The 25560-nt window shown below is 67.3% G+C and overlaps 1 protein-coding gene across 11 annotated transcripts in view; it reads right to left on the bottom strand.

Annotated features, from left to right (window-relative positions):
• PLXNB2 (plexin B2) overlaps positions 1–25560 on the bottom strand; it is a 26417-nt gene extending 857 nt beyond the window's left edge. For 2 of the 11 annotated variants that reach the window (XM_085025256.1, XM_085025261.1), the window contains exons 1-37: positions 25480–25560; positions 14792–14845; positions 14355–14407; positions 11130–12216; positions 10691–10873; positions 10472–10600; positions 9680–9780; positions 9469–9595; positions 9139–9292; positions 8411–8525; positions 8231–8339; positions 8058–8159; positions 7631–7723; positions 7317–7398; positions 7084–7244; positions 6829–6977; positions 6519–6627; positions 6166–6302; positions 5808–5978; positions 5267–5396; positions 4952–5179; positions 4666–4842; positions 4366–4505; positions 4182–4282; positions 3829–4058; positions 3500–3681; positions 2963–3029; positions 2647–2793; positions 2117–2273; positions 1937–2037; positions 1779–1863; positions 1526–1680; positions 1285–1445; positions 1030–1177; positions 640–704; positions 433–508; positions 65–178 (exon numbers count right to left, since the gene is read on the bottom strand). In XM_085025256.1, the coding sequence (XP_084881382.1) occupies positions 65–178; positions 433–508; positions 640–704; positions 1030–1177; positions 1285–1445; positions 1526–1680; positions 1779–1863; positions 1937–2037; positions 2117–2273; positions 2647–2793; positions 2963–3029; positions 3500–3681; positions 3829–4058; positions 4182–4282; positions 4366–4505; positions 4666–4842; positions 4952–5179; positions 5267–5396; positions 5808–5978; positions 6166–6302; positions 6519–6627; positions 6829–6977; positions 7084–7244; positions 7317–7398; positions 7631–7723; positions 8058–8159; positions 8231–8339; positions 8411–8525; positions 9139–9292; positions 9469–9595; positions 9680–9780; positions 10472–10600; positions 10691–10873; positions 11130–12203 (5460 nt within the window). In that variant the 5' untranslated portion in view covers positions 12204–12216; positions 14355–14407; positions 14792–14845; positions 25480–25560. Of the gene's footprint in view, positions 1–64; positions 179–432; positions 509–639; positions 705–1029; positions 1178–1284; positions 1446–1525; positions 1681–1778; positions 1864–1936; positions 2038–2116; positions 2274–2646; positions 2794–2962; positions 3030–3499; positions 3682–3828; positions 4059–4181; positions 4283–4365; positions 4506–4665; positions 4843–4951; positions 5180–5266; positions 5397–5807; positions 5979–6165; positions 6303–6518; positions 6628–6828; positions 6978–7083; positions 7245–7316; positions 7399–7630; positions 7724–8057; positions 8160–8230; positions 8340–8410; positions 8526–9138; positions 9293–9468; positions 9596–9679; positions 9781–10471; positions 10601–10690; positions 10874–11129; positions 12217–13192; positions 13291–14354; positions 14408–14585; positions 14699–14791; positions 14846–18122; positions 18145–19676; positions 19796–25479 lie in introns of those variants that run through there. The other 9 variants (XM_085025263.1, XM_021091298.2, XM_085025260.1 and 6 more) reach the window with 6 other exon arrangements.

Here is a 25560-nt window from a genome sequence, read left to right as displayed (position 1 = left end):
CCACAGGCCAGGGGAGGAGCTGCCCGGGCGCCCACCCCCTCCCCTGGGAGGGCCAGACACCCACCTCGTCATAGTACTTCTGCGTGTACTGGTAGAGCTGGTGCAGCGCCACGAGCGTGTTCAGGGAGTCCGTGTGTGCCTGGGGGGAGGGGCTGTGTGACCCACGGCCCGGGGGCGGCTGCAGCGGGGTAGTGGGTATGACGTGTGGTGCCGTGGCCCCTACTGAAGATCTCGTCACGACACGCAGACGCACGGGGCACCGCAAACGGGGACTCAGCCTCCCACCCGTGCAGACACAGTGGGCAGGCCTGAATCGGAACTGCTCACGACCCCCACGGCCCCCACACACACTTGGTCAGACAAGGGGCCCCACCTGTCTGGTCCCACCCTCCGCCCCCTGCAGTGCCGTCTGTGCCCCCGTCCCCCTCTTACCCGGGAGATCTCTGCCAGGTGGGTGTTCATGTCCTGGTCGCTGACCTGCACCATCTGTCTGATCCCCTTGTAGTAGCTGGGGGGATGGGGAGCAGCGGGGCTGTGCTTCCCAGACACTGCCCGAGGCTGCCCACAGCCCCACCCCCATCGCAGGCTGCACCACCCCTCCCCCGGGGGGGCCCCGCTGGGTAGGGCGGGGGCACTCACTCCTCCACCATCTTCTTGTAGGTGGAGATCTCCTTGGCGTAGAGAAGCTTGTTGCTGGGAGAGTCCTGTAGGGTTCGGAGCCAAGTGACACCCAGGCCAGGAGGGGCTGGTGCCCCTGTCCTCGGGGCCACTCCCACTCAGGAGACCCGGAGAAAGGGGGGTGTGCAGGGTGGGGGCCCCCAGCCAGTCCGATGCGACAGGAACGACCAGCGCTTCGCCATGTTGCGATTTACCAGAAAATCACTCTCTGCCTCCCACGGAAGGGAGTCCGAGAGGGTGCCGGCCACACAGGCTCCGCCTCCCCCTTCCCCCCAGCCCCGCCCCAAGAGTGCACGTGCACACCCCGAGCTGTCTCCCTCACCCCCGTCCAGCCGCGCCCCGCGCACTCACGCGGCTCAGCTTGTGCTCCGTGCGCGTACAGGCGTCCATGAAGGTTTGCGCGATGACCGAGAGGGAGGCGTCCACCACCTCGTGGACGTGCACGTCGAAGATGAAGTGGGGATTCTTGAGGATGTTCACCCAGAACCGCAGCGGCAAACTGGGGTGGAAGGACAGGGAGTGAGGGGCCGCGGGGCCGCTGGGGCGGGGCGGGCGGGCGGGCGCGACGGGGCGGGGGCGGGGCGGAGCGGGCGGGACGGGCGCCACCTGTTGGTCTTCCAGATGTGGATGGTGTCCTCGTCCTTGATGTCATGCTTTTCCGCCTGCTCGTCCAGAAAGTCGAAGAAGTACTTGACGGCGGGGGGCACCGCGAGCCCGGGCGCCAGCACGCTCTGGAAGAAGTTGTCCACGAACTGCTGCAGCGTGCCCTGCGGGCAGGCGGGGGCTCAGCGCGCGGTGCCGGTGCCCCGCCCCCGGGGCTGCCACCCACACGCCCTCCGCGGCCCACCTTGACCGAGAGCAGGCGGGTCAGGTAGATCTCAGTGATGGCCTTGGTCCGCTCCTTCTCCTTCACGCTGCCGCGCTTGGACTTGCCCTCGTCCACCTCGTCCGCCGGCCGCACCAGGTGCCACACGCGGTTCTCCTCCTCCAGGAGGGCGTGGCCTGCGGGGAGGGGGCGCTGAAGGGCAGGCCCGGAGCCCGGGCCCGCGCCGGGCAGGGGGCCGCCGGAGGCGGAGGGTACAGAGGAGGGAGAGACTCACGCTCCCCAGGCAGGTCCTGCTGGCTGTCCTCCGGCTGCTGGGAGACCCACACCTTGGACAGGATCAGCGTGGCTCCGTCCCGCACCTGCGCAAGAGCGCGGTGAGCGCCGCCCGGCCCCTCTCCCGGGAGCCCCGCCCCGCCGCCGCCGCCCACTCACGTTGTAGTGCATCAGCGTGTTGAAGCGCTTCCAGCGGCCCTCGCGCTGCGAGGTCAGGTCCAGGTCTGACAGGATCTGGGCCGTGGACCCGGGACGCCACTCTGCGGGGAGAGGCAGCCCGGCTCCTGAAGCCGCCCCGGCCGCTCCCCGCCCCGCCCGGCGCGCCGGGTGGGCCCTCACCGAGCACCACGCTGTCAGCCTTGGGCCAGCGGGAGCAGGGCTGTGTGCGGTACACCTGGTCGATGATCTTCTCCTTGACCTGGGAGATGGTGTCACAGTTGAGGACCTTGACGGGGATGGCGTCGACCCCTTCATCCTGGACGATCACGCTCACTGTCTGCGGAGGCCACAGAACGGAGGCTGAGGGGGGGGGAGGGGGGCCTCCCTCACCCCGTCGTGCCCGCAGCCTTGGGCCCCCCACCCCCACCGGGTCAGCTGGAGTGGGCGGGGTAGGTCTTGCGCCCCTACAGCACCCAGGGCCTCACTGCCTTCCGCAGGCCCTGGTAGAGCGGGATGGAGAGCTGAGGGTCAGCTCAGGGGACTGCTCACTTGGGTGTGTCACCGGCCTGCATGTGCCCACGCACCTGGAGCAGGCCCGGGCACCCAGGAGGCAGCTGCCTCGGGGTCACGACACTTAGGGCCTTTCTCCAGGGGCCCTGAACCCGGCCCCAGTTCTCCCCCAGGTCGCCCACCGGCCCCCGGGGGCTCACCAGGGGTGCATACTCCACGTCATCCCCCAGCAGCCCCGTGTCATTGAGGGTGTATTTGGCTTTCTTCTGCACGGCGTCCACTGGCCCCTTCTCCACTTGATGCTTGATGGCCTTGAAAAGCTTGTATAGCGGCTCGCCAGCGCTGTCCTGGAGGGACACGGGGCGGCGGAGCCATGGCTGGGACTGACCACGCCGGGCGGGAAACAAGCCCGTCCGGGGGAGCCAGGTGGCAGGGGTGGACATCTGGGGGGCATGGCCCCACCTGCCCCCCACCGCCCGCCACCCTCCGCAGTCAGCAGGGCCACGAGGAGCCCACCTTGAGATACTGGTACAGGCAGATGGACATCCAGTTGGACAGCATTCTCTCCACCACTGTCTCAGACCTGGAGATGAAGGGACCACAGGCTCTTCCACGAAGCCAGAGCCACCCTCACAGCAGCCCAGCCTCCACCCGGGCCCTGCGTCCCCATCAGCGTGTACACGGACGGCAGCCTGGCACGACAATCTCCCAGACCCCCCGAGGGGGTGCTTCACCTTCCACCCCACCCTACAGAGCCGATGGCAGCTAAGTGACCCGCAGAAACAACCGCAAGCAGGAACACCGCCCTCTAGGAAGAGGGGTCTCTGGGGAGGAGCCGAGCAGTTCTCACCGGTGTGTGCGCCGCCCTGCGGTCTCCTCTGCACACACACCCCCCACACCCCGGTACCCGATGCGGGTCATGTTTCTGGGCCCTGCCTCCACCCTGCTTGCCTGCACTGGCTGTGCCCACCAGCCAACTAGGCTCTGGAGCAAGCCTGCGCCACCCCGCTGCCCTCCCCGTCTCCGACCGTGGCCCCGGCCCTCCCCGCGCACCTGCGCAGCATCAGCTTGGGGTTCTTGGCCACCACGTACTGCTCCATGAGCTCCAGGAAGAGGGTGCGCATGATGTCTGTGTAATACTCCAGCTTCCCGTGCAGCGCCACCGTCAGCAGCGACGCAAAATAGACCTTGGCGCGAGCAGAGAACTCCCGCTGGTTCTCCAGGGTGTGGATGAACTGTGGGAGGGCCGGTGGTTGGCGGCGCGACGGGAGGAAGGTGGGCTCCGCCCCCCCCCCCCGCCGCCCCCGCCTCCCCGCAGCAGGGAGCCCCGCCCTGTGATCCAGAGGCCCCGCCCTGTGATCCAGAGGCCCCGCCCCGCTCACGTTGATGAGGAAGCACTTGCTGTTGAGCAGGTTGGAGAACTGGTAAAGCGCCTGCTCCACCACCGGCCTGCGAGACTCTGGGATGTCCAGCTTGCCGGTGATCATCACGTCCTTGTCCCCGTCCTTGGAGGGCAGGAAGAAGACGCGGTCGGTGTAGGTCTTGTAGTCCAGCACCGGGATGCCTGCTTCGTGCACGTCGTTGGTCTGGTCCTCCATCTCGATCATCAGGTCTAGTGGGGAGGCCGGGGTGAGCGCGCGCCCGCCCGCGCCCCTCGGCCCGCAGCCTCTTCCCGGCCCTCCTCCCAGGGTTCCAGCCCCGGGGCCCTACAGGACCCTGCCAGGGCGGCCCCTACCCGTGAACTCCTTCTTGCAGCGGTCGCGCACGCTCTCCTCCAGGCCCTCCAGCTGGGACTTGATCTTCTCGTACTCACGCTCGGCCTGTTGGCTCTTCCTCCTGGGGGCACAGGGAAGCTCCTAGGACCTGGCCTGGGTCGGGAGGGCTGGCGGGTGCAGCCGAGGCTGCCGGGGGAGGCTCACCAGTAGCAGTAGACAGACACCGCGATGACCGCCACCATGGGCACGATGACCAGCGGCAGGATGAGGCTGAGCGGCAGGTCACTCGCACGCGTGTCATACTCCACGCGCCCCAGCACCCACTCCCGGGAGCCGAACTTCACCTGTGTGGACGGGGGACGTCCGTGAGGACAGGTGTGAGGCTGAGCCCAGCCAGGAGAAGCCGCCCCCAAAGACACCCCGCCCACGCTGCCCGCCCTCATCCAACCCCGCCCCCGGCCCTGGACCGGCTCCACCCGGGCGCCTCCCGCGCCCCCCACGCACAATGAACTCAGGAAGGTTGTGGGTGGTGTCCCGCTTCTGCCGCCGCTTGGGAGGGGGCTGCACCTCCGGGGGCTCGCAGTACAGATCAGTCTCCGTCAGCGTCTTCATGATGCAGCGCTCGGCACCCACGAAGGCCTCGGCCTCCTGGAGCGTCATCGCCTTGTTCAGATTGGTGCCCTGGGGGAGGAGTCGCCGTGACCAGGACGGGTCAGGGATGCCCGGGCCAGCTCGGCCCCGACCTCGGGCTGCTCTGGACCCGACCCTCGGCGTGGCGGCTGGTCCTCACCCGGGCGTGGATGAGCTTGTTGACCTGCTTCTTGACGCCTCCCGTGAAGTTCTCAAACGTGGGGTCGGCGACGTACTCGAAGGCACCGGCCTCAGTCCTGAGCAGGGCGCGGTGCCCGTCCATCTGGATGAGAGCCGTGAGGTTGTAGGCCTCGGGCTCCTCGGGGACGGCCGGCGACAGGAACACGACCTTGGAGTCGTTGTAGAACACATACTCCGTGCCCTCGACCTAAAGGCCGAGGAAGGGTTGTCAGGGCACGCAGCACCAGCTACATCCCTCCCTGGCCCGTCCCCATGAGCTGGCACCGGGACTGACCGTCATGGGCTGCAGGGGTCCCGCCTCCCGCCGCCGCCGCCACGACTGCAGGGGCTCGGCTATGACCACCATGGCGAATCGCTGGATCAGGCTGAACCCCTGCCCTGTGACGTTGATGCTCCGGCCGCCGCTGGGGGACAGGGAGAGGGCGGGGCCTGAGTGGGCACCACTGGGCAAGGGAGGTGCCCAGCCAGCTCCCCACCCCGACTCTGGCCTTGAGGTGGGTTTGGGGTTCCCGGCCCCACCCTGCCTGGGGTCCACGTGGACACATGTGAGTATGGGCCTGCTGGAAGGCAGGGGGTGTGGTCAGAGCACTTGCGCTCCTGGGCACCACGGTCCTGGTGGGTCAGAAGTAGGGCAGGGGTGGGGGCTGTGAAGCCTGCCCGGCAAGGCTTCTAGGGGAAGTTGATTCTAGGGGATCTTGGGAGGCCTCCTCCTGCTGCCCAGACCGGCTCTACCGTATCCTCGCAAGCCCAGTGGCCACAGGGCGTCTGGGAAACAGCTGGAGGGGGTGGGGGTAGGGCTGAGGGAGGGGCCACACCTGACGAAGCTTCGCAGCGGCTCGAACGCCCGTAGCACTGGGTTCTCACGGTAGGTGAAGGTGACACCGGGGCTGGGCGCTTGGGAGCCCCCGTAGTAAATCTTCAGGGGCAGCTCTCCCAGAACTGACTGGGGGCCGGTGACACACTGAAGCTGTGCCCCAAACTGCACCCTGGGGGAGGAAACAGCCAGTCAATGTCAACCCACTCTGCGAGCAACCCTAGTCCCAGGCCAGTGGGTCACCGGGTCTGATCGGTTCCACTGCGCCTCCAGAACAGGCCCAGCGTCGTGGCTGGAGACTCGCCCACCCCATTCCCAGGACCGAGGCGGACAGGGATTCGTCCCGTGGGGACACCCACACTTTACAAGGGACGTCATTGAGGGTCACCCGCACGTCTTCCTCAGAGCCAGTGTCCAGGTGGGTGCCGCTGATGGTCAGCAAGGTGCCACCCGCCTGTGGCCCCTGCTTTGGTGCCACGCTGAGGGGCTGGGGCTGCTAGAAGGGCGACAAGTGCATCTGGCTCAGGGCCGAGCGGCGGGGCTGCAGTCCTCCCTCCCAGGCCCTGGCCGGGCAGTGACCACTGTCAGGAGGAGGCAGGGGCACCGCCTTGCCCCCTGCCCCCGCGTCAGCCTGTGGTCCCCAAGGTCCAGGAGTCCGCACTTGCCACCCACCTCTGCTCTAACCTGCAAGACCCACCTGCCAGGTGCTTACCTGGTAGGTGAACTGGACATGGGGAGGCGAATGGCCGAGCTTCCCGTTGACATCCACCTCGACGCCCCCCGAGAAGGGCGCCTCCGCGGCCTCGATGGCACACACGATCCTGGGCGAGCGGCAGGCAGGTGGGCACACTGGAGGCCCTCCTCGAGCCCCACCTGACGTGCACCCCTTTGAGTGTGCAAAGCCAGGGCACCCACACAGCCAGGCCATGTCCTTCCTCTCCATCCCCCAGGTCACCCCCTGCCCCCGCCAGGGGAGGGACTGGTCTCGCCACTGGGGCCCAGGTCACAGGCTGTCCACTCACCGGGTGGACACAGAGTACCGTTTGGGCTCAAAGGTGCAATTCCGGCCAGCCACGGTGACCCTCGTCACGTCGTCTGCTTTGACCCCCAAGTTTGAGCCAAGGATGGTGACGTGAATGCCTCCGCCCAGGGGGCCCGTCTCAGGGTGGATCTGAAATCGGCAGAGCCCAGCTGACCTGGTGGCTTGGGCAGGGTGGCACGTGTGGAGGGCTGGGGCCAGGCCAGCGTCCCTCGTCGGGGAGGCGGGAGGGGCTCACCCTGGTGATGACTGGCGGCGGGCACTCGGAGGTGGCGTTGCTGCACAGGGCCTCGTACACACACCTGCTCTGCCCACTGCACCACACGCACTTGTAGGCGGGGTCGGCGGCCAGGCACAGGCTGCAGTCGCTGCGGCCGAAGGAGCAGTTGTAGAGAGTCACTGTGGGGAGAGGCCGGCAGTCAGCAGGGCGGCCCCACCTCGCGCCCTCCAGCCCCACGTCTGCCCACCCACCTTGGAGCCGGCTGTCGATGTTCTTGCCGTAGGACTTGACGTACAGGTGCAGGGGCAGCGTCTCGTTCCCGTCGTGGGACAGCTAGGGACACACAGGGACACACTGCACCCTCCGCTCCCACCCGAGCCCCCTCAGGTGACCGCTCTGCCCACAACTGCCCATGTGTCCCCGCGCGGCTGAGGGGTTCCACAGGGAGGCCTCCAGACGGCTGGAAGGTGGCGCCTCAGAGACACGGAGGAGGACCAGGGCCCCAGGGAAACGACGGGACTGGGGGCCCAGCTGGCCGCCTCTGCTCCCACCGAAGAAGCTGTACCTTTGGGGTCCGGAAGAGGAAGCTTCCTGGCTCCTGGGTGCTGACTGGCTCCTCAAACTTGAGCAGGTCGCTGCCCACGTGCAAGGACGAGCCCTGCCAGACAGGCCGGTCAGGTTACGCCGGGCAGGCCAGCCCATTCCAGTGCCCGCCCCGGCCCCAGTGCCCTCCTTCCCCACGCGGTTCCTGGGTCAGCTTGGCCGCCCCCTCCCAGCTGCCCCTCAGCCACTCTCAGCGGGCACACCATGGTCAACGCCGCGCTCCGCGCCCAGCCTCTCCCCGTCCTGGGGGGGCGAGCCGGATGCCTCCTTGCGTGGGTCTCCCCAAGCCCGACCCTACTCCCTGTCTGAATAAGCTCCGGGACCCCCCTGCCGGCCACGCCAGGCCCTGGTCAGCCCCCGCCCGAGGCCATGCCCGCAAGTCCCCCGACCTTCACTGTGTCCAGGTTCTTGCCCTGGAAAGCCACGGCTGTCTCGTGGTTCATGGGGATGACAAGCGGGCTGGGGTTCAAGAACTGGGGGCAGCTGTCCTCCTGCAGAGGGAAGGCTGGTCAGGTGCCGCCTGGCCATGGCCGAGCAGCCGGGCTCCCCGGAGGCTCCTCACCATGTGGGCGCGGATGATGCCATCCTCAGGGTTGGGCGAGGCTTCGCGACACTCATGGTAGCGCAGGTCCCACTGGCAGGTCCAGCGGTTGCTCGCGCAGGAGATGCACCTGGAGGAGAAGAGGGTGAGGGGGGCGCCGCGGCCCGGAGGCGCGGGGGGCCGGGCGGTGGCGGCACTCACGGCAGGCTCTCCGCCAGGTTCACGGCCTCCCGGCAGTCGTAGAAGGGGTACAGGTGTGAGGTCAGGAAGACGTTGCCACGTCCAAAGAGGAGCTGGACGTTCACGGCCACGTGGTCTACAGGCAGCAGACGGGGACGGTGTCAGGTGGGGCCACGACCCGCGCAGTAAGGCCGCCTCGGCGCGGGACAGGAAGGCTGGGACTGGGCCTCCCTGGCCCCAGCTCCTGCTTCGGCCAGTGCTGCCCACAGGCTATAGGGCAGAGAACTGGGCCTGCCCCTGCTATCCGCTCTCGGCTCAGGTGTCACTGCCCAGGGCGAGTCCTCTGTGTTCCCCAGGGCTCTGTGCCTCCAGACCCTCTGTGTCTGGGGCAGGGAGCCTCCAGGTCTCCGAGACGTCACTGCGTGGCCCCTGCCTCCACCAGTGAGCTGCCCTCCACTGGCCCTGGAATGCTCAGGGGACAGCCCCACCTGCTTCAGGCTGGACAGGGTGGGCAGAGCAAGGGGTTTCTGCACAGATGCTGGGGCCCAGGGCACAGAAAGCAAATGGTGCTGAATCAACGTGACCAAGGCGCAAGGTCAGAGGACTCGGGAGTGGCTGGAACAGCCTTGGGTCGGTGGCGGGGGGGGCTCCACCCTGTGCACTCCAGTGACCTGCAGCCACCCTCCGGGGACTGGGCTCGATGGCCACGCACGCGGCCCCAGGTGCAGAGAAAGGAGCGAGGGCCTCACCCTGGCCGGGCGGTGTGCTCGGAATGCTACTCGGGGAGTTGCAGGTCACGGCGTCCCCCTCCACGCGGGCGGGGTGTGGCGGCGACTCTCCGAAGAGGCACAGCAGCTCGTCCTCCTCGCTCAGGGCCGGGAGGGGACTGACGGTGAGCTGCACCTGCGGATGGCAGGAGGCTCACACCAGGACTCGTCTGCCAGGCCTTGGGGCTCGGGGACACCCACCCCCCGGAGAAGCCTCTAGAGCCTGATCCCATTTTATCCAAATGCTGTGGGGGCGGGGGGGGGGTGTCTCCAGGCCAGCGGCAGCCCGCCCCCGCCTGCCCTGGCACACACCTCCCCCTGGGCCCGGCGACTCATGTTCTGGGGCTGGGCCCCCGTGACGGCCACGCAGGACTTGTCTCGGCTCCACAGCCAGTGGCCACTCTCTTCAGCCCGCGGGCACTCAGCCCTCCTGGTGCATCTGCAGGGGCAGGGGGCAGCCTCAGCCCTGGCACCCGTCAGCCCCCAGGGGGGCCGCACCCTAGGCCCCCAGGCTCTCACTCACCGGCCCTCAACGACGCACCAGCCACAATACGGGTCCTGTGAGCTGCGACACTGCTCGCAGGTCAGGAAGCTTACACACTCCTGCACTGGGAGCCGGAAGACCTGCGGGGAGCAGGGCGGTGAGCGGGATCACGGCCACCAAGGCGAGCGGCCAGGGGCACAGGGACCTCGCTCAGACCCCCGACTTCCCTAGGGTCACTGGCTTGATCCCACCTTTATCCCTAAGCTTGAAAGCCTCAACAGCAATGCAAGGCTGGCCAGTGAGGGCTCTGGGCAGTGGCTGCCAGCCAGGCTCTGTGTGGCCTTGGTCTGTAGGCTGGACTCGACCCAGGATCAGTTGGTGCAGGAGCCCATGGAATCAAGAGTCCTTGGCGGAAGTGGCTCCCCTGTGCCAGCCCAGGCCCTACGACCCCGCTCCCCGCAAGGGTGCCTGGATATCCTGAGGGCTCCCAAGGCCCCTGGCAGGCTAAGCTGCGGGGCTCAGCCCAGGTCCCCCACTGTCTGAGCTCACAGGGGCTGCATGGGCCCCTGGCCACCCTGTTCCACCTTGGGGAAGGTCCAGTCAGAGTACTGGCCCAACCCTCCGGTCAGGATGGGGCCAAAGCAGAGTCAGAGACACAGAACAGACAGGAATAATTTCAAAGACAGGAAGAGTACTTAGACACAGGAGGAGACCCCGCCAGGACCTGAGGGGAAGGGGCCAGCCCCCCTCGCGCCTTGCTCTGCCCCTCTCCAGGCCTGGCACAAAGCCCCGGACCCCCAAGGCCACTCCCTGGGGCCTCCACAGGCCTACCTTGTCCTGGGTCATGGCGTACAGACTGGTCTTGTCTGCGGCCAGCACCAGGTTGCGCTTGATTCTCTTGTTGATTTCCACGAGGACAGAGCTGTACTCCGCGGAGCTGCCATCTGGAGCGAGGTACACCTGTGGGCATGAGGCCAGGTGCACGGTGGGGGGCGCCTCCTGCACTGAGGGCCCCTCCAGAAGCCGCCCTGCCCCAGCCCTAGGCCTCACCTTGAGGATGCGGCCATCTGAGGTCCCCAGGAAGGCGATGGTGTGGCCATTCTCGGCTGTCACCGTCACAGCCGTCAGGTTCAGGCCTCCGCGCTGCAGCACAGCTGTGGCTGAGAGTCCGTCTCGGCTGCCCAGTGGGTAGGGCAGGTGCTCCGAGCCACACGGGAAGCTCTCGCTGGCACCCTATGGACGGGGGTGTCAGTGGTGGGTGCAGACCCCCGCCGGAGGCCTCTCTCCATGGGGGCTCCCGGCATTCAGGGCCCCACCCACACACGCCCTGCTGCCAGCCCCCAACGCCCAGCCTGGCCGGCACCTGACCGCCGTGACACATCCGTGGGCCCTCACGAGCAGGCGGGCCATGGACACGGGGCAAAGCAGCAGCCACACGCAGACCACACGCACACGGCCCAAGCTCGGAGAACATGCCGAGGCCACGTACCGGCCCGTGGCCGCCACACTGGATGTCGCCATGGAAGGGCTTGTAGAAGGTGTCGCGGCCCGCCTCCCGGGCGCCCGTGTAGCAGGCGTTGCGGTTGGCCTTCATCTTGGCGTGGACCTCGGCCAGCGGGAACAGGCAGAGGCCCGCGTGGGGCCCCCCGCCGCCCCTGCCATCCCTGCCGAAGACGGCGTACAGCACCCTGTGGTCGCCCGGCCCGGCCACGGAGGCCGCCAGGCAGGTGCCGAAGGGGGGAGCCTGGGTGTCGCTGGGGTCGTGGCAGCGCAGGTCCACCTCCAGGTAGGAGTAGTAGAAGGGGTCGTGCTTGCACATGCGCGCCAGCAGCGTGCGGTTCTGGGCCGGGTGCTTGTCCTGCTGGTTGAAGACGAAGAAGACGTAGGCGCCGTCCTCGAAGGCAGCCACGAACTGCTGCGTGTTGGTGGACAGGTAGCCGGCCTTGTAGGCGGCGTGGTCCGTGTAGGCCTCGAAGGCCTCCCTGCCCTCGGCCCGGTCCAGCAGACGGGTGCTCACGATGATGCCGTTGTCGTGGGGCCCGTTGCCTTTGCCCACGAAGAGCACGCGCTCGCCACCAGGGCCCGTGGTGCTCACCAGCCCCACGGTGGCCACGCTCTCGTCATTGCTGGCCACGAAGGACTTCTCGCCGCTGCCGTCCTCGTAGAAGAGGCGCGTGGAGATGTTGCTCAGGGCACGCAGGGCACAAATGCCCTTGAAGAGGCTGCCGCACTCAACGAGGCGGTGCCCGGGCGGGTCGAGGAGCAGCAGCTGGTTGACGTTGTCGGTCAGCACGGCCTCGTGGCACTGGCTCGCCTCGATGGGCGGCGTACACTTCTTGTTGTCCAGGGCTGGGCCCGTGGCGGCCTGCTGCTCCAGCTGCAGATCTGCACTCAGCTGGTAGAGCGTGTTCACCGCCCCCACGTACACCACGCCTGACGCCTCATCCACGACCAGGTGGTTCAGCTCCGTCTCGCTGCGGAAGAAGTCCAGCTTGCGGGACCGCAGGCTCGAACTGGTGCCCACCAGGCCCAAGAGGATCAGGGTCCAGAGCTGCAGCGCCATTGCCCCTGGTGCCCTGTGGGACGCGAGGAGGGTCAGGGGAGCCCCAGACGGGAGGATTCCCCCGCACAGGAAGCCCCCTATCGCGGACCCTGCTGGAAGGACCAGAATGCAGGCCAGGGAGGGGTGTGGCTGCCCCAGCGGCCCACGCCCCGGACACACCCGCTCTCCTCCCCAAGAAGACCCCCTCCCAGCATCCTCCTCAAAGTTTTCCCAGCAACATGACCTCTGACCATATGCCGCAGGAGCAGCCCAAGAAATGGCAAAAAAGACAAAAAAAAAAAAAAAAGCAGCCAACTGCCAAACCCTCTGTGCCCCAGAATCATCACAGGGCACCAGCAGAGGCAAACCCCAGGGGGCAGGAAGACGCCCCTTAGCTGGACAGCTCCGGCCTCTGCACAGAAGCTCCTGGTTCTGGGGTGATCAGTTCTTGACCGGCCCCTGGGGACCCCACATGTCCTCCTCACATGCCACTAGCAGAGGAGCTAACCACAGGCTGGCTGGCTGGTGGCCAAGAGGGGACACAGCAAGGACCTGCGAAAGAGGTGAAGGTGGCCCAAGATGCCTGACAGGTTGGGGAGAAGGTGGTGCCTTTGGTCAGAGACGGTAAGGTGTCACAGGCCCCTCGGCAGGCTGGGCAGATCCTGGGGGAGGGGTCCCTCCCCGCACAGACTGCTCTGGGGCTCTGCCCGCTGCGCCGGCGGAGGGCGCCGCAGTTCCAAGGTCCCCAGCCGCGGGGCTGGGGTGCCTGCGACTGCGCAGAACCGGGAGAGGCCCCGCCGCTCGGGCAGCTCCCGCTGGTTCTGTCACTCAGGGCCCTGGGGAAGGAAAGGGCACAGGCCGGAGGACCCCGCCCCCTCGGCACCCCTCCCCCGCCCGCTCGGGCCCAAAGTCCGCTCGGCGGCGGCGGCGGCGCCGCAGGGCTGGGGGCGTCGGGGGCCCCTCTGCCTAGAGCCCAGGCTGGCCCGCCCTACCCGGCCGGCTCCGCTCACCCGAGTCCCCGCGTTGCCGCCGCCGCCGCCGCCGCGCCCCGGCCCCACGCGGCTTTGGCTTTGGCTGCGGCTCCGGCCCGCGGCCGGCGATCGGGAATGAATGGAATGTTCCCGGAGCCGCGGGAGGGAGCGGGCGGGCGGGGGCGGAGCTGCCGGCGGGGGCGGAGCCCAGGCCACCCCCGGGAGCCGTCCCCCTCGTCCCCGACGGACCCAGGCTTCTCTGGCGGTCCGGTCCGCAAGCGCGGCTAGGACTTTTAAACCAGAACCGACCGAGTGGGGGAATTCTCGGGGCGCCCCCTTCTGGAGCCCCTGAGGCAGGAGCCTGCCCTGTCCTCTGCCCCAGGGGGGCCCGGGCTGGTCCCGCGGTCGGCAAGTGCTAGAAGAACACCGTGAGTCGAGTCAAATAAAGACGACCATCCGGCTTCTGACAACTAAGCCGCCCAGACACTGCGTTGCTGCTCTCCCGGGCCGTGGCCTCTCCCTGCCCCAGCACCCCTCTGCGTGGTGGGCAGAGGGAGTCTCAGTCCCAGGGTCCCAGGAGCCCCTCAGGCTGAGGCCAGGCCAAACTGTATGTGGCAGGAAGGACTGGGTGACAATTCCAGGCAGCAGCTCCCTCCACTTCCTGGACAAACAAAGCCTCAGGTGACCTGCCTGGCCAGGCCCAGGAGCAAAGGGTGACCCACCTGACCAGCGGCAGAACTCAGCTCTGCCGTGCGGGAGGCGCCAGGCAGAGCCAGCAAAGCTTCCTGCCGCTGGTGTTCCTGGAACGGGCGCTTCCTGTTTTGAAGGCGGCCCAGGACCCCTGCTTGCTCACCAGGCCGGCGGGGATTTCCTTGGGGGCATCAGACACCTTCTTCCTGGCTGAAGTCCGGAGGTGCACTTCCAAGAAGTCGCACGAACTCCAGCCTGCTGCTGGCCCGGAAGGCGTCTGGACAGGAGCCCCCTTCCTCCAAGCCCAGATTCCCAGCCCTGATGTTCCAGAAACTAGCACTGCAGCAGTGCCCAGACGTGGCCTCAGTCTCAGCGCAGAGCGCCTGGGTTTGGGCAGATATGTCCACACTGGGCCAGGCGGCCTTAGGGTCACCGCGCCCCGTCACTATCAGTGTGGCTGTAGCCCCCACTGCTGTCCACCCCCCCCGGCGGGGGGGCAGCCCCTACTCACCGAGGCCACAGCGGTCCGACTCAGCCTCTGCTCCAGGAGCACATCAAGATTCCCTAGGAATCAAACAAAGGCGAGACAGTGGTCTCAACACAAGCCTGGCCCTGCCTCCAGGTTTAGGGCACATGGAGCAGCCCATGGGTCCTCCCGCCTCCTCCACCCTGCCCTCGGCACAGCCCCTCCCCCAGACACCACGCTTCCAGCCTCCGGCCCTGCACCCCAGTGGATACACACCACTAAGTCTTTCCAGGATAGGAGCCTGACACACCCTCTCCTCTCCTCAAAAAAGGCAAAGAGAAAAGGGGACAGGGAACAGCTTCTCTTCGCTCAAAGTCTATTGGTGCTGTCTGCTCATTAAACAAGGCACATATATTACTTGATTAAAACAAAAGCTGCTTTCTGAAAAACATGCATACACACGACCCCGCAACTCTACTTACTAGCTGTGTGACCTCGGGCAAGTTACTTAACTTCTCTGTGCCTCATTTCCCCATCTGTGAAATGGAGACAGTCACAGTAAGCCCCCAGCAGCTTTTGGGAGAACTAAATGATTCCTGCAGGAAAAGTCTCAGGATAGCCTGTTACACTGTAGCACTGAGCAGTGCTTGCAACTGCTGTCCTCCTCCCAGATAAACACCCCGGCACCCACAGGGAGGGCCGGCCCAAGGGTACTGCTCAGCCTGTTCGTTACAGAGCAAATCTGGCAACCACCCAGCACGGAAGACCCTGAAAAACCACAGGGGCTGATGGAGGTGGGTGGTCTGTGCCGACCGGAAGTAGCCCAGACCTGCTGGGGACAGAATCCAAAGTTCTCCCACCCGTGGGTGTCTGCACCAACACACGCGGGCTCAGGAATTGCAGAGAAGTTCTAGAAGCATTCTTCCAAAGTGAAAAACACAGGGAAGCCTGGGGGGCAGGGAGGAGGGGACTGGGACGGCAAAGTAACTTCATTTGCCAATTTTTGAAAAACACAAGAATATATTCACATACTACTTGTCTAACTAAAAAGAGGTACATTTAATACTGATTGTACCCCCTCCAGCTCTCCTCTGCCTCTGGACGTGGTTTTACAGGCCCTCAGGGGACATGCCCCACCCCCGGCCAAGGTTCAGCCGCTGGATCCTCTCCGAAGTGGCCCAGCCCCTTGGCTCCCAGCCCGGCTGCGCTCCCAGCACTGTGCCTCCAGCGCTCCTCCACCAGGACAGGCCCTGCACGGTCGCTGTACCCAGAGGGTGCACTCTGTGCTGGTGCCACCCCCCACCCCCAACGTGGCGAACAGCCCTGAGAGTAGGGCCCAGGGCTAGGAGGACCGCAGACAGCAGGTCCAGGGGGAACGGGCGGGGAGGGAGGCATACGGGAGGCGGGCGCCACACTTGTGCACCCAGGCAGCACTTCCTCCGGGCAAGATATCCCTCTGGTGCCCAGTCTGGGCAGGGAAGGGTTAACCTGAAAGAGAGGCTCAGGGCTCCGGAGGGGGGTGTCCTCTGGCCCTAAGCACTCAAGGCACTCGACTGATGCAGCCTTTGCAAAAGGGGCAAAAGCCACTCCACAGGCTAACTCGGGGGCCAAAACTCAGGGCTGCAGGATGATGGAGGCTCAGGGGAAGGCTGGCCAGGCTGGCCGCGAGGCTGCATCTGGTGACGGAGGCTGAGCTCGGGGTCCACAGCACTGTGCATGCACACCTGCTGCCTCGAAGGAACGTCACGCTGGCCTGCTCCCCTAGCCTCCTGCATCCCCGGGGCACGCCCCTGAGTGCCCAGCCCCAGCCCTCCACTGGCCCGGGCCCCTGTGTGTGTCCCGCAGGAAAGGCCAAGGGAGCACGGCCTCTTCCAAAGCACATGGTCTTCCTGACCCACAGGCCCAGCTCCCACAGCCACCACCTCACCCCCAAGGGACCTGTCCCAAGGGACCCATTGACCAGGATGGACCCACCTCGCAGACCCCCCCGGAGTCAGCCCAACACCAGGCTCCTCCAGAATGAAACCCGGACGCTCTCTCATCCCCTCCTAACTCCAGGGGGCTTCCTCTCTCTAATGCCCTGTTCTGGCCCCCAGCCTTCCCCTCTGGTCTGTCCTGCCCAACAGTCAGCCTCTGCTCTCAGGAGGGTCGCCCCAACTATCCTCAAATGAAGGGTATTCTCCTGGACACCCTCAGGTCCCTAAGGCCATGGGTGGCCCCCCACCCCACAACCACACCGCCCCAAAGCTTCGGCACAGAGGATCCTTCTACCTGGGTTATGAGGGCTGTTGACAAAGTTACACTGTGCCTCAGTTTCCCCATCTGTAACGGGAGGGGGGATAACAGCACCAAGCTGAGTTGGCTACCACGAGGTGTAAGAGCATCATGTGTGCCTGTAGTGGAGGAGGTGCTGGGGTGACCTAGCGATGTATGTCACCATGTCTCTGTTTTTACTGTTTCTCCTGGAAAACTCCTGCCCATCCTTCAGAACCCTAGGACACCCATCCTGACCTGGCCCTGCAGGACCTCACTCATCGTCTATGGTCTATGCCCTTCACTGATGGGCCCTCTCTGAGCAAGGTCTGAACACAGCAACTAACCACTGGGCACCAATGGGTCTTGCCTCAGAGAAACCAGGAAGGGAGGTGACACGTGGCAGAGGAAGCTGAAAGTCCCTGTGCCCCTGCAGCTGGTCCCAGGCCTCACACACAAGGCTGTCCCCTCCCTTGGGGCCCCTCCTCTGACTCCCCTTCTTCAGCGCCCCCTCCACACAGGAGGGCATGGCCCACCCCCGCCCCCAGGAAAAGGTAAACAGGAGGTGCCCGCAGGAGAAGGGCAGGGCCCTCACTCCAGACCAGGCTGGGGTCTGGGGGCTGTCAGTGTCCCCCTCCCATCTTGCCCCCCATTGAAGGAGAGCTCGGGGGGGGGGGGGGTGGTAGGCTAGACTCTATTTTCAAGCAGCCCTAGATGGAGTGACTTCTTAAAGCTCAAATCCCAACAATGCCTAGCAGCCAGGTCTGTGGCGGGATCCCGCCCCAGGGCTGCTCTAGGCAGTCTGCGGGCTCAGCAGGGAGACCCAGATGGGGCTGGGGACAGGCCCGGCAGGGCAGAAGAGGCGCCTAGAGACCAGGACGGGGACTCAGGCTCCCGCAGACACAGAGGAAGTGCTCATTTGGACAAAGGCTCAGGCCCCGGTGGGGACAGGTACAGACCACCCACACAGCCCAGAGGGAGCTGGGGCGGCTCCCAGCGCTGGGCAGAGGCCCCCAGGGACCCCCTGTGCGGCGGGAAGAGGTGCCGGCCCTGGCCCGGGGGGGCCGCGTCCCCTCAGGCCAGGCCAGGAGGCAGGGAGGGGGGCCTCGGGCCTCGGGCGCCGCCCCTCCCCCGCTCGGCAGCTGGCTGCAGGGGACCGGCCTCCGCGCCACTGCCACTCTCGCGACGAACATGCAAATCTGCAATTAGCCGGGAGCGTTAAACAAATCAGAGGAAACAAAACAGGCGAGACGCCGGCAAATCCGAGGCTCCGCTGTTTTCAAAACAAGTGCGAGGGAGGGGCGCGGAGCGGGGGGTGTCGGGGCCCCCGCGGTCCCAGCCCCCTGCCTGGGGGCTCGGGTCCGTCCAGTCGGGGAGGCAGGGAGGGCCCTCGACGGTGAGGGCCGCCCCGGCCTCGTAACCCCGGGCGACCAGGTGGCAGCGCCCCTCCCGCGGACGACGCCCCAGCCGCGCCGCCGGCTCCCGGCGCCCCAGGGGGAGCACGTGAGCCCTGGACCGGCCTCCCCGGGGACCCAGGGCGCGAGGTCGGAGGAGCCTGACCTCGTCACGATGACGGCGGCGGCGGCCACGTGGGCCCAGGGACCCGTCCCCAAGGAGCCTCCCGGGCGTCAGGCTGTCCTCCCGCGGGCCGGGCCGCGGCGGGCACCTCCGACCCGGGCCAGGCGGCCCCCCCCCAGCCCCGCCCCGGCTGCGCTGCGGGCCGGTCCTTCCCCGTGGCCCCAGCGGCGGCCGGCATCGCCCTCCCCCCACCCCCGCGATGCGACTCACCGGGCAAAGGCCGAGCTCCGCCACCTCGGAGCGGGGGCGGGGCGGGGCGGGGCGGGGCTCTGGGGGCCCTGACGTCAGCCCCGAGAGCCTCCCACAGGACCCCTCCCGGGCCCCGGTGCCACCTCCCCCTCCCCACCAGCCCCAGGTTCCGCCCTCTACCTGGGGAGGCTGCAGGTCCCAGCGTGAAGGCCCCCCTGCTGGTGGCAAAGGGAGGGTCAAAGACTCAGACCCCAAGGCCAAAGGGAGAGCGGCCCGAGGGCCCCCAGGGCTCTCTCCGCCTGTGCCTCAGGGGTGTGCAGACCCTCCCCTACCGCCGGACCCTGCCGCACCTCCCACCCCTTCCACCTTCGGGGCCACCTCGCAGCCCCTCTGTCAGCCTGAGGGCACCAGCACCAGGGGCTCTGCACTGGCCTTTGCCCTCGGGCGTCTCAGCTCACCTGGCAAGCCGAGGGCGCACTGCACCCGCCCCCCCACATCCTGCGGACAGGACAGCCGAGGCCGCTGCACGGAGGGTGGGAACCTAGGCCGCCGGCAATGGGGCCTCGCCCCCGTCCAAGTCTGCCTCACCGCGGGGAGCCGGCTTAGAACACCAGAGACCATGGGCTTCACAGACGACTGCTCTTCAAGAACTGCCTGGATGCTGCCGGCAGCCCGCAGCCCGGCTCGTCCTGGGCCTCCGCGCACCGAGGACCGGTGAGATCCGCTAGGTCCGGACGCCTCACACAGCCCCGCCGTGTGCCAGGCCCACCCCCTCCTCCTAGACGCCCCTCCTGAGGCCCAGCCCCCACCGTGTCCCACACAGACTCAGCTCGGGCCCCTCCCTGGTCCCTCCACCCCAGGCTCGCCTCTGGCTCAGAACACGCACCTGCTTAATGCTGATGGTGACCCCTACCCGGCCCACTGACCTGGCCGACCTGCTCAGCCCGCAGCCCCCAAGTGCGTCCTGTTGCCACAAAGGGTGCTGGGTGCCACTGGACTCAGTCAATGCCCAATGCCCAGGTGAATGGGGCTGGCACTTGGGCAAGCGTGGACACCCTCCAGGGACAGCTCTCCAGTGGATGGTCTGTAATCAGACCGAGGGGCCAGGAAGAGGGAGTGAGATATCAGGAGGGGCAGGCACTTCAGGGCATCCAGCACAAACGAGGCCAAGAAGAGCAGCCTAGACAGCTGCCTGCACAGAGGGGGCTCCTATGGGAGGAGCCGAGCCCCCCCCCCCCGCACCCCCATCCAAGCCCGGAGAGGCTAGGAGCGGCCCTGAGGGCGTTTGGGCTCAAAGGCAGGCGTGAGCCACGGGTCTGGTCTGCCTCCCTGCCTGCCAGCGCCCACCTGTGAGCTGTCCCCACTCGTCTCCTCTTTGCCAGGCTGACCTCCCACAGCTGGCTGGACGCTGCTGGCCAGGCAGCCCGAGGCTCATGGCGGCTGCAGCTGGCCCTGGACCAGCCCCCGCCCAGAGCCCCTTCCCGGGCCGTGTGCAGGAGGCGGGAGTGGGGCGTGGGGGCGGGCAGGGGAGGGCCTGAGTGAGCAAGGAGCAGGCAAGGCCTGTAATCTCCCTGTCACTCTGTCAGCGCCTCGGCGGTCACCCCAACCCCGCCTCCTCCATCACAGCCGAACCCCGCAATTAGCCTGAGGCACTGCGCCAAGCCATCGAGCCAGCCACCACTCACACACACACATGTGATCACACATGTGCAAGCACACACATCTGTGATGCCAAGGGGGTGCCTGCCACAGGGGTCCGGCCCCAGAATCCTGAGTGTTCCCGGGCAGAGAGCACCTGAAGGAGCACTTGGCTGGCAGGAGCTGCAGCCCCAGCCCTGGCTCGGCCCAGGACGCCCAGGAGAGCCGAGAAGCCTGGAGCTGGCCTCAAGGGACCCTGTGTGGGAAAGGTGGGGGCAGGGCCCTGTGTTCAGGGCACAGCACAGGGCACAGCTCCGGGCTGCTAGGCAGGGCTCCACGCAGGTGGGGGTGGGGCCTGGTGAGGACAGGGTGCGTGGCGGTGTTGGAGAGAGTCTGGGGTCCGGTGTGCGGGGAGGGTTAGGCTTCGGAAGGGCAGAGGGACAGAGAGTTTCCAGGGAGGCAACGCCCCAGCTCAGGATAAGGCAGGGGGGCAGGTGGGACATGATGCAGGAGTCGGGGGCAGCAAGGTGGCTGGGACCGCGTAGGGGGAGGGGCGCCCAGGAAGCACAGCCGGGAAGCACCCCCCGCCCCCAGGGGCTCACCTACAGAGGCAGGGCCAGGCTTGCCTGTCACCCCGCATCCTGAAGCCCTTCCCCTGACGCCCACCATGGCTCACCATGGCCAAGACAGGGGAAGCCAAGCCCCTCCGGTCCCCTGGCCAGTCCACCCAAGGGGGGCAACTCCAATGTGGGAGGGAGCAGGTGGGCCACGCGGGGGCCGCTCCCTCCCACCATCTGCCCTCCACCCTGCCAACTTGCCCAGCTCCCACCACTGGGGGCGAGAGGGGCAGCGGCCACCTTCCCAGGGGAGGCACCAGCCTCACTGCATCCTGGCCTGGGCCCTGGGCCATCTCCAAAGTAGCCCCTCCTCCGCACACACCCTGGGGTGGGGAGGCGCAGAGTCCACCCAACGAATGGTCCGGGAACCGACTGCCCATGGCAGGGCCCACACTGCCCCGGCCACCCCAATCTGCCACTCGAGCCGCAAGCCCCCTGGGGCCCCAAGACAGACCGTGCTCCCCAGCCCGAGAGCTGTTCTGGGACGCGCTCAGCACTCTCCCCTCAGCACTCCAAGACCCGAGGGGGCAGCAGCCAGTCACCCTGTCCCTACTTCCACCCACACAGCAGTCCGGCTGAGGCTGTCAGCAGCCAGCTTGAGCGGAGCTGACGGCAGCAGTAGAGCCCCAATCAACCCAGGCCCATGCCCTGCACAGGTGGCATGCTGGCTCAGGGCCCCCAGAGCAGAGCAGGCCAGTGGCTGGAGCTGTCCCCACCTCGGGAGCAGACACCCCTGCCTGGAGACTTTGTTGACACAGGTGGCCTCCTGAAAGGCTGACATCAAACCTTTTTCCTCTTTCTTGCTCTTCCTGAGGAGGGGGCCCAGCGGGCGCAGCGTCAGGCACGGAGATCCGGGCTCGACACCGTCCCTCTGCTCCCAGAGCCCCACATGGGAACAGCTGGCCAGCTGCGCCTGCAGAGCAGGGGCGCCACCCCAGGGGTCCGGTCTCACCCCAGAAGTGCCGTCCAGGCAGGGCTGATGGCCCAGCTGGGGTCAGAACCCAGGCTCTACCCAAAGGCCTCGCTCTCCCTCCCTGGGTCCCCAGGCCAGGACGCATCTGGCGCCAGGATGGGGAGCTGCCAGATTTCGGAGGACACGCCATCTCAGGGGCTGAGGCCGAGGGTGTGGGCACCCAGCTCGTCCTAGTCCCTGCTGCTGCTTCTGCCCAGTGCAAGGGGCACCAGGTACTCAGGTGGGCCACGGGCCAGCCCACAGGGCAGGAAGCTGCCAGCGAGGTGGGGGCGGGGCTGGGGGAGCTGCCAGGCGGGTGCTGAGCTGCAGGAGGGACCAGAGAGTGACAAAAGGTGGGAAACAAAACCCCGGCTCCAGGTGGGGGCCAGCCCTGGGCTCTGCCTTTCGACAGCAGAGGCAGACCTGCTGGTGTTCCCGTGGGCACTCCCAACTCCACTGGGGGTTTGGGTCCAGTCACTGTCACAGGTTCGAGACTAGCTCAGAACAGAGGAACCCAGCGCTGGGACCAGCTCTGGTGACACTGCGGGCAGGGGCCCAGCCAGGGCTGTACCTGTGGCTGGGGAGCCCAGGGCAGAGCAGGGTTCTGGCCTGGTCAGCAGGGGTGGGGGTGGGGGGGGCACGGAGGTCCTCAAAGCCCCAGGGGCAGACAGAAGAAGAAGTCCAGCAAAGGATGTGAAACCACTCAGGAGGGAAAACCATAAAGGGCCCACATGTGGTCCAGAGAGAAAAGGGAACCTCAGCACTTCCTCTGGCCCCTATCCCGCACCACAGTGCCCCCCCCATGACAGGCCACTGACCCACCCTCCCCAGCCTGTAATTTGAGACCAAAGACGATTAGAGGCCCCACCCACCCCACCCCAAACACAAATAGCCCTTAGCCTCAGGGGCAGGGACCGGGCCAGCCCCCACCCCCAGTTAGGGACCGGCCGCCAGTGAACCTGCATCCGCCTGACAGAGGGAGGTAGAGGCCGGGAGACCAGCGCAGCCCCCTCCTTCTGGCCAGGCCTGGGTTCGAGTCCAGGCAGGCTGACCAGTTCATCTCCGCCCCTCACCGGCCCCCAGCCTTACCCACACCCTTGTCCAGGGCAGGCTCTGGGCATGAGGCTCCTCCACAGGGGAGAAAAGCTTATTCCCCCCACCCACGCCAGGAAGCCACGGCAGGACAGGGGGCCTTGTCGCTGCAGCAAGAAGGACTGAGGCGTGGTGTAAGGACTTCCTGCAGAAGGACTGCAGAGTGGACCTGCCCAGACCAGAGAAGGGACCACGGGAGAGGCGCTGGAAGCCACAGCCTGTCCTGCCAGGGCACCCTCTGCCCACACCCAGAGTGCTCACCAGCTCTGACCCCCAGGCTGTGAGTTCAAGGCTGGGAACAGGACACCATGACGGCTCAAGGGCCTGCAACGAGCTGTCCTGGGGGAGAAGGGCACACGCCATATGGACCCCTCCTCAGGCTGCCAGCCCCCGCCCGTGCCTTCCACCCCAATCTCTTCCGCTCCACTCGCCTGGGCTGGGGCCAGGCCCCTGGGTTTCCTGCACTGGGCCCCAGCTGTCAGCTCTGCCTCCCACCGTGGTCCCTACAGGGCCACCGGCTGCACACATGCGAAGTGGACCCCAGGAGCCCACTCAGCAGAAGCAGCATCCCAGACAGCTCCTTGAAAGGACCCAAGGGACCCATCTCTGGCCTTGAGCTCCTCAGCCATGGGATGGGCTCACAGGTGCCACATCTAAACGTGGGAGGGGTTTGGGGGCACAAGGGCTGGGCTGTCGGAGGGGCTTGGAGAACCGTGGTGCATCAGTCGCCTGCTGGTTTGTGGGTCAGTCAAGAGGCAGGAGGGTGGCCTGAGATGCAGCCAGTGAGAGAGCCCAGTGCCCCACCCACCCTAAGCAGCCATCCCGCCCTGCCCGCTCGTCACCCCAGGGAAGCACCGGTGTGAGTAACCGGCCCAAGGTGTGTCCATGACCTGGGCCCTGGAGGGCAGCCTCAAAGGGCCCTGGGGCCACGGTGCTAAGGCCTCTGGGGTGAAGGGGGCTCCTGGCTGGGCCGCTGCCCTGGGCCCCAGGGAACAGGGTTCAGGACTCCCTCCGCACCCTCGCCCCCCCCCCCGCCCCCTGGAGGGGCCCGGGCCCGCACCAGGCCCTCCCAGCAGGGCCTGCCTGCGACCTCTGGCGGTTCTCCAGCCCAAGGGTGACGCATCGCCCCCACCCTGCCCCCAACCGGTCTGAGCAGCCGCGGAGGTGGCAGAGCTGCCCAGACTTGCCTGTCCCTCCCTTCGGAGGCTCTCTGCGCGGCCCCGGAAGCGGATCTCTCTCCCAGGGCTGTGGCCTCCCCCCTTGGGTGGCTGGACACGGCTGGATAATCCAAAATAATTCCTTCTTGGCAGGCGGCCGGTGGGGGAGGGGGGGACTTGCATTCCAAACCCTTGTTTTTCTCTAACTTCCCTCCCCTCCGGGGGCAAGGAGCCCCAGCCAGACCTCAAGCCCCCCTTCCTCAGAAGGAGGTGGCCCCCCCATAGGTAAGGGGAGGGAGGAGGTGGGAGGCTGGGACCATCTGCGTGCGCTCAGTCTCCTCCGGGAATTCCTCAAAGCTGACACACCACCAAAAATACCCAAGGGGCCCGGCCAGGCCCACGGTGACCCTCCTAGGGACCCTCACCTCAGAGCACAGCACCCCCCGCAGGTGTCCAACCCTCAGATGCTCCCCTCTGTGCCAGGATACCATCTGGACGCGGGGTCAGGCCGAAAGCCCCCAGCCCCCTGGGCTTGTTCTCCCACCTCCACAGGTCCTGCCCCACCTCTGCCCCAGGGGGGCACTGGGGCTGAACTTAGACCTGGAAGGAGGAGCTCCCCAGGGCAGGTATGGGCCCAGAGAGTCCCCAAGCCCCAGAACATTCCACGAGCTTTGGGGCTGAGCCTCACCCCCAGGCCTGACCCCCACCACAGGCCCCGAGCCCAGCCAGACCCCTTCCTTCTTTTTCCAAGTTGTTGGCAAGAGCCCAGTGACGTGGCAGGAAGCGCTGAGGCTCTTGAGCTCAGGGACTCCCCTCAAAATCTGCCAGACAGCTGAGCGCAGAGGAGTGGGAAGGGTCCGTCTGGGAGGGCTTCCTGCAGGAGGAGGCACACAGAGGTGCAGGGCCCGAGCCTGAGGGGGCAGGGCCCAGGTGGCCGGCAGAGACTTCCTGGGCCCCAGAGTGTCCACCCAAACCGCACCCCAATAAACCTTGGCAACTGGGCGCAGGCTGCGCGGCGAAGCAGGCGGGGACCCCCGGGACCTGCCCAGCGCTGGGCTGCGCCCGGTCCCAGCCCAGAACTGCGCACCCGCCTCGCAGCCTGCCAGGTGCGGACCAGGGGCTCCCAGGGCGGTCCTGGCTGCCGCCCTCCTCACAAGGCCCCGGGGGTGCGGGGCGCTGAGGCCCGACCACTGCCCAGCTTCCCGGGGAGAAAGCCGCGGCTCCGCCTCGGCCGCCGCCGGGGAACCAGAGCTGGGGTGGGGAGGCGGTGCAGGCCTGGAGCTCTGGCACAACGGAGACCATCTCCGCCCCCTGCACCGATCTCCGAGGCCAGAGGAGCGGGGGCGTGAGCAGGGGGGGAGCTCTGGGAGCCCCAAGGGGTCCGAGGGGCTCCAGAGGGACGCGGGCGGCGGGAGGGGCCGCGGCGCCCGGCCGGGGCCCCCTGGCTGCGCCGGGCCCGCTGTCTCGGGCTCCGCAGGCCTCGCCCGCCACCTGGAAGAGCGTGGGGCGGGAGTGGCCCGGCCCCGGACGGCCCGACACACAGACGGCGGCAGAGGCCCGAGTCGCCCTCCGCCGGGCGGCAGCGGCCCGAGTCCCCCTGCGTCCCGAGCGCCCCAGGCCAGGGCGGAGCGGCGCGGCCGGCCACCCGCCCCCCCAGCCGGCCGCCCCGCGGGCCCCGCACCGCATCTCCGTACCTGCACGTCCGCCGCCGAGGCTCGATGGCGCCCGGGCCGCGCTCGGCGCTGTGCTGCGGCCCGCGCGGCTGCCATGGAGAC

Source organism: Sus scrofa, chromosome 5 (genome assembly GCF_054392235.1).
Source record: "Sus scrofa isolate SSC_HxYL_T2T_F1_AM1 chromosome 5, Sscrofa_HxYL_maternal_Yorkshire_Landrace_v2.0, whole genome shotgun sequence".
Lineage (NCBI taxonomy): Eukaryota > Metazoa > Chordata > Mammalia > Artiodactyla > Suidae > Sus > Sus scrofa.
This window is presented reverse-complemented; position numbering and strand designations above follow the sequence as displayed.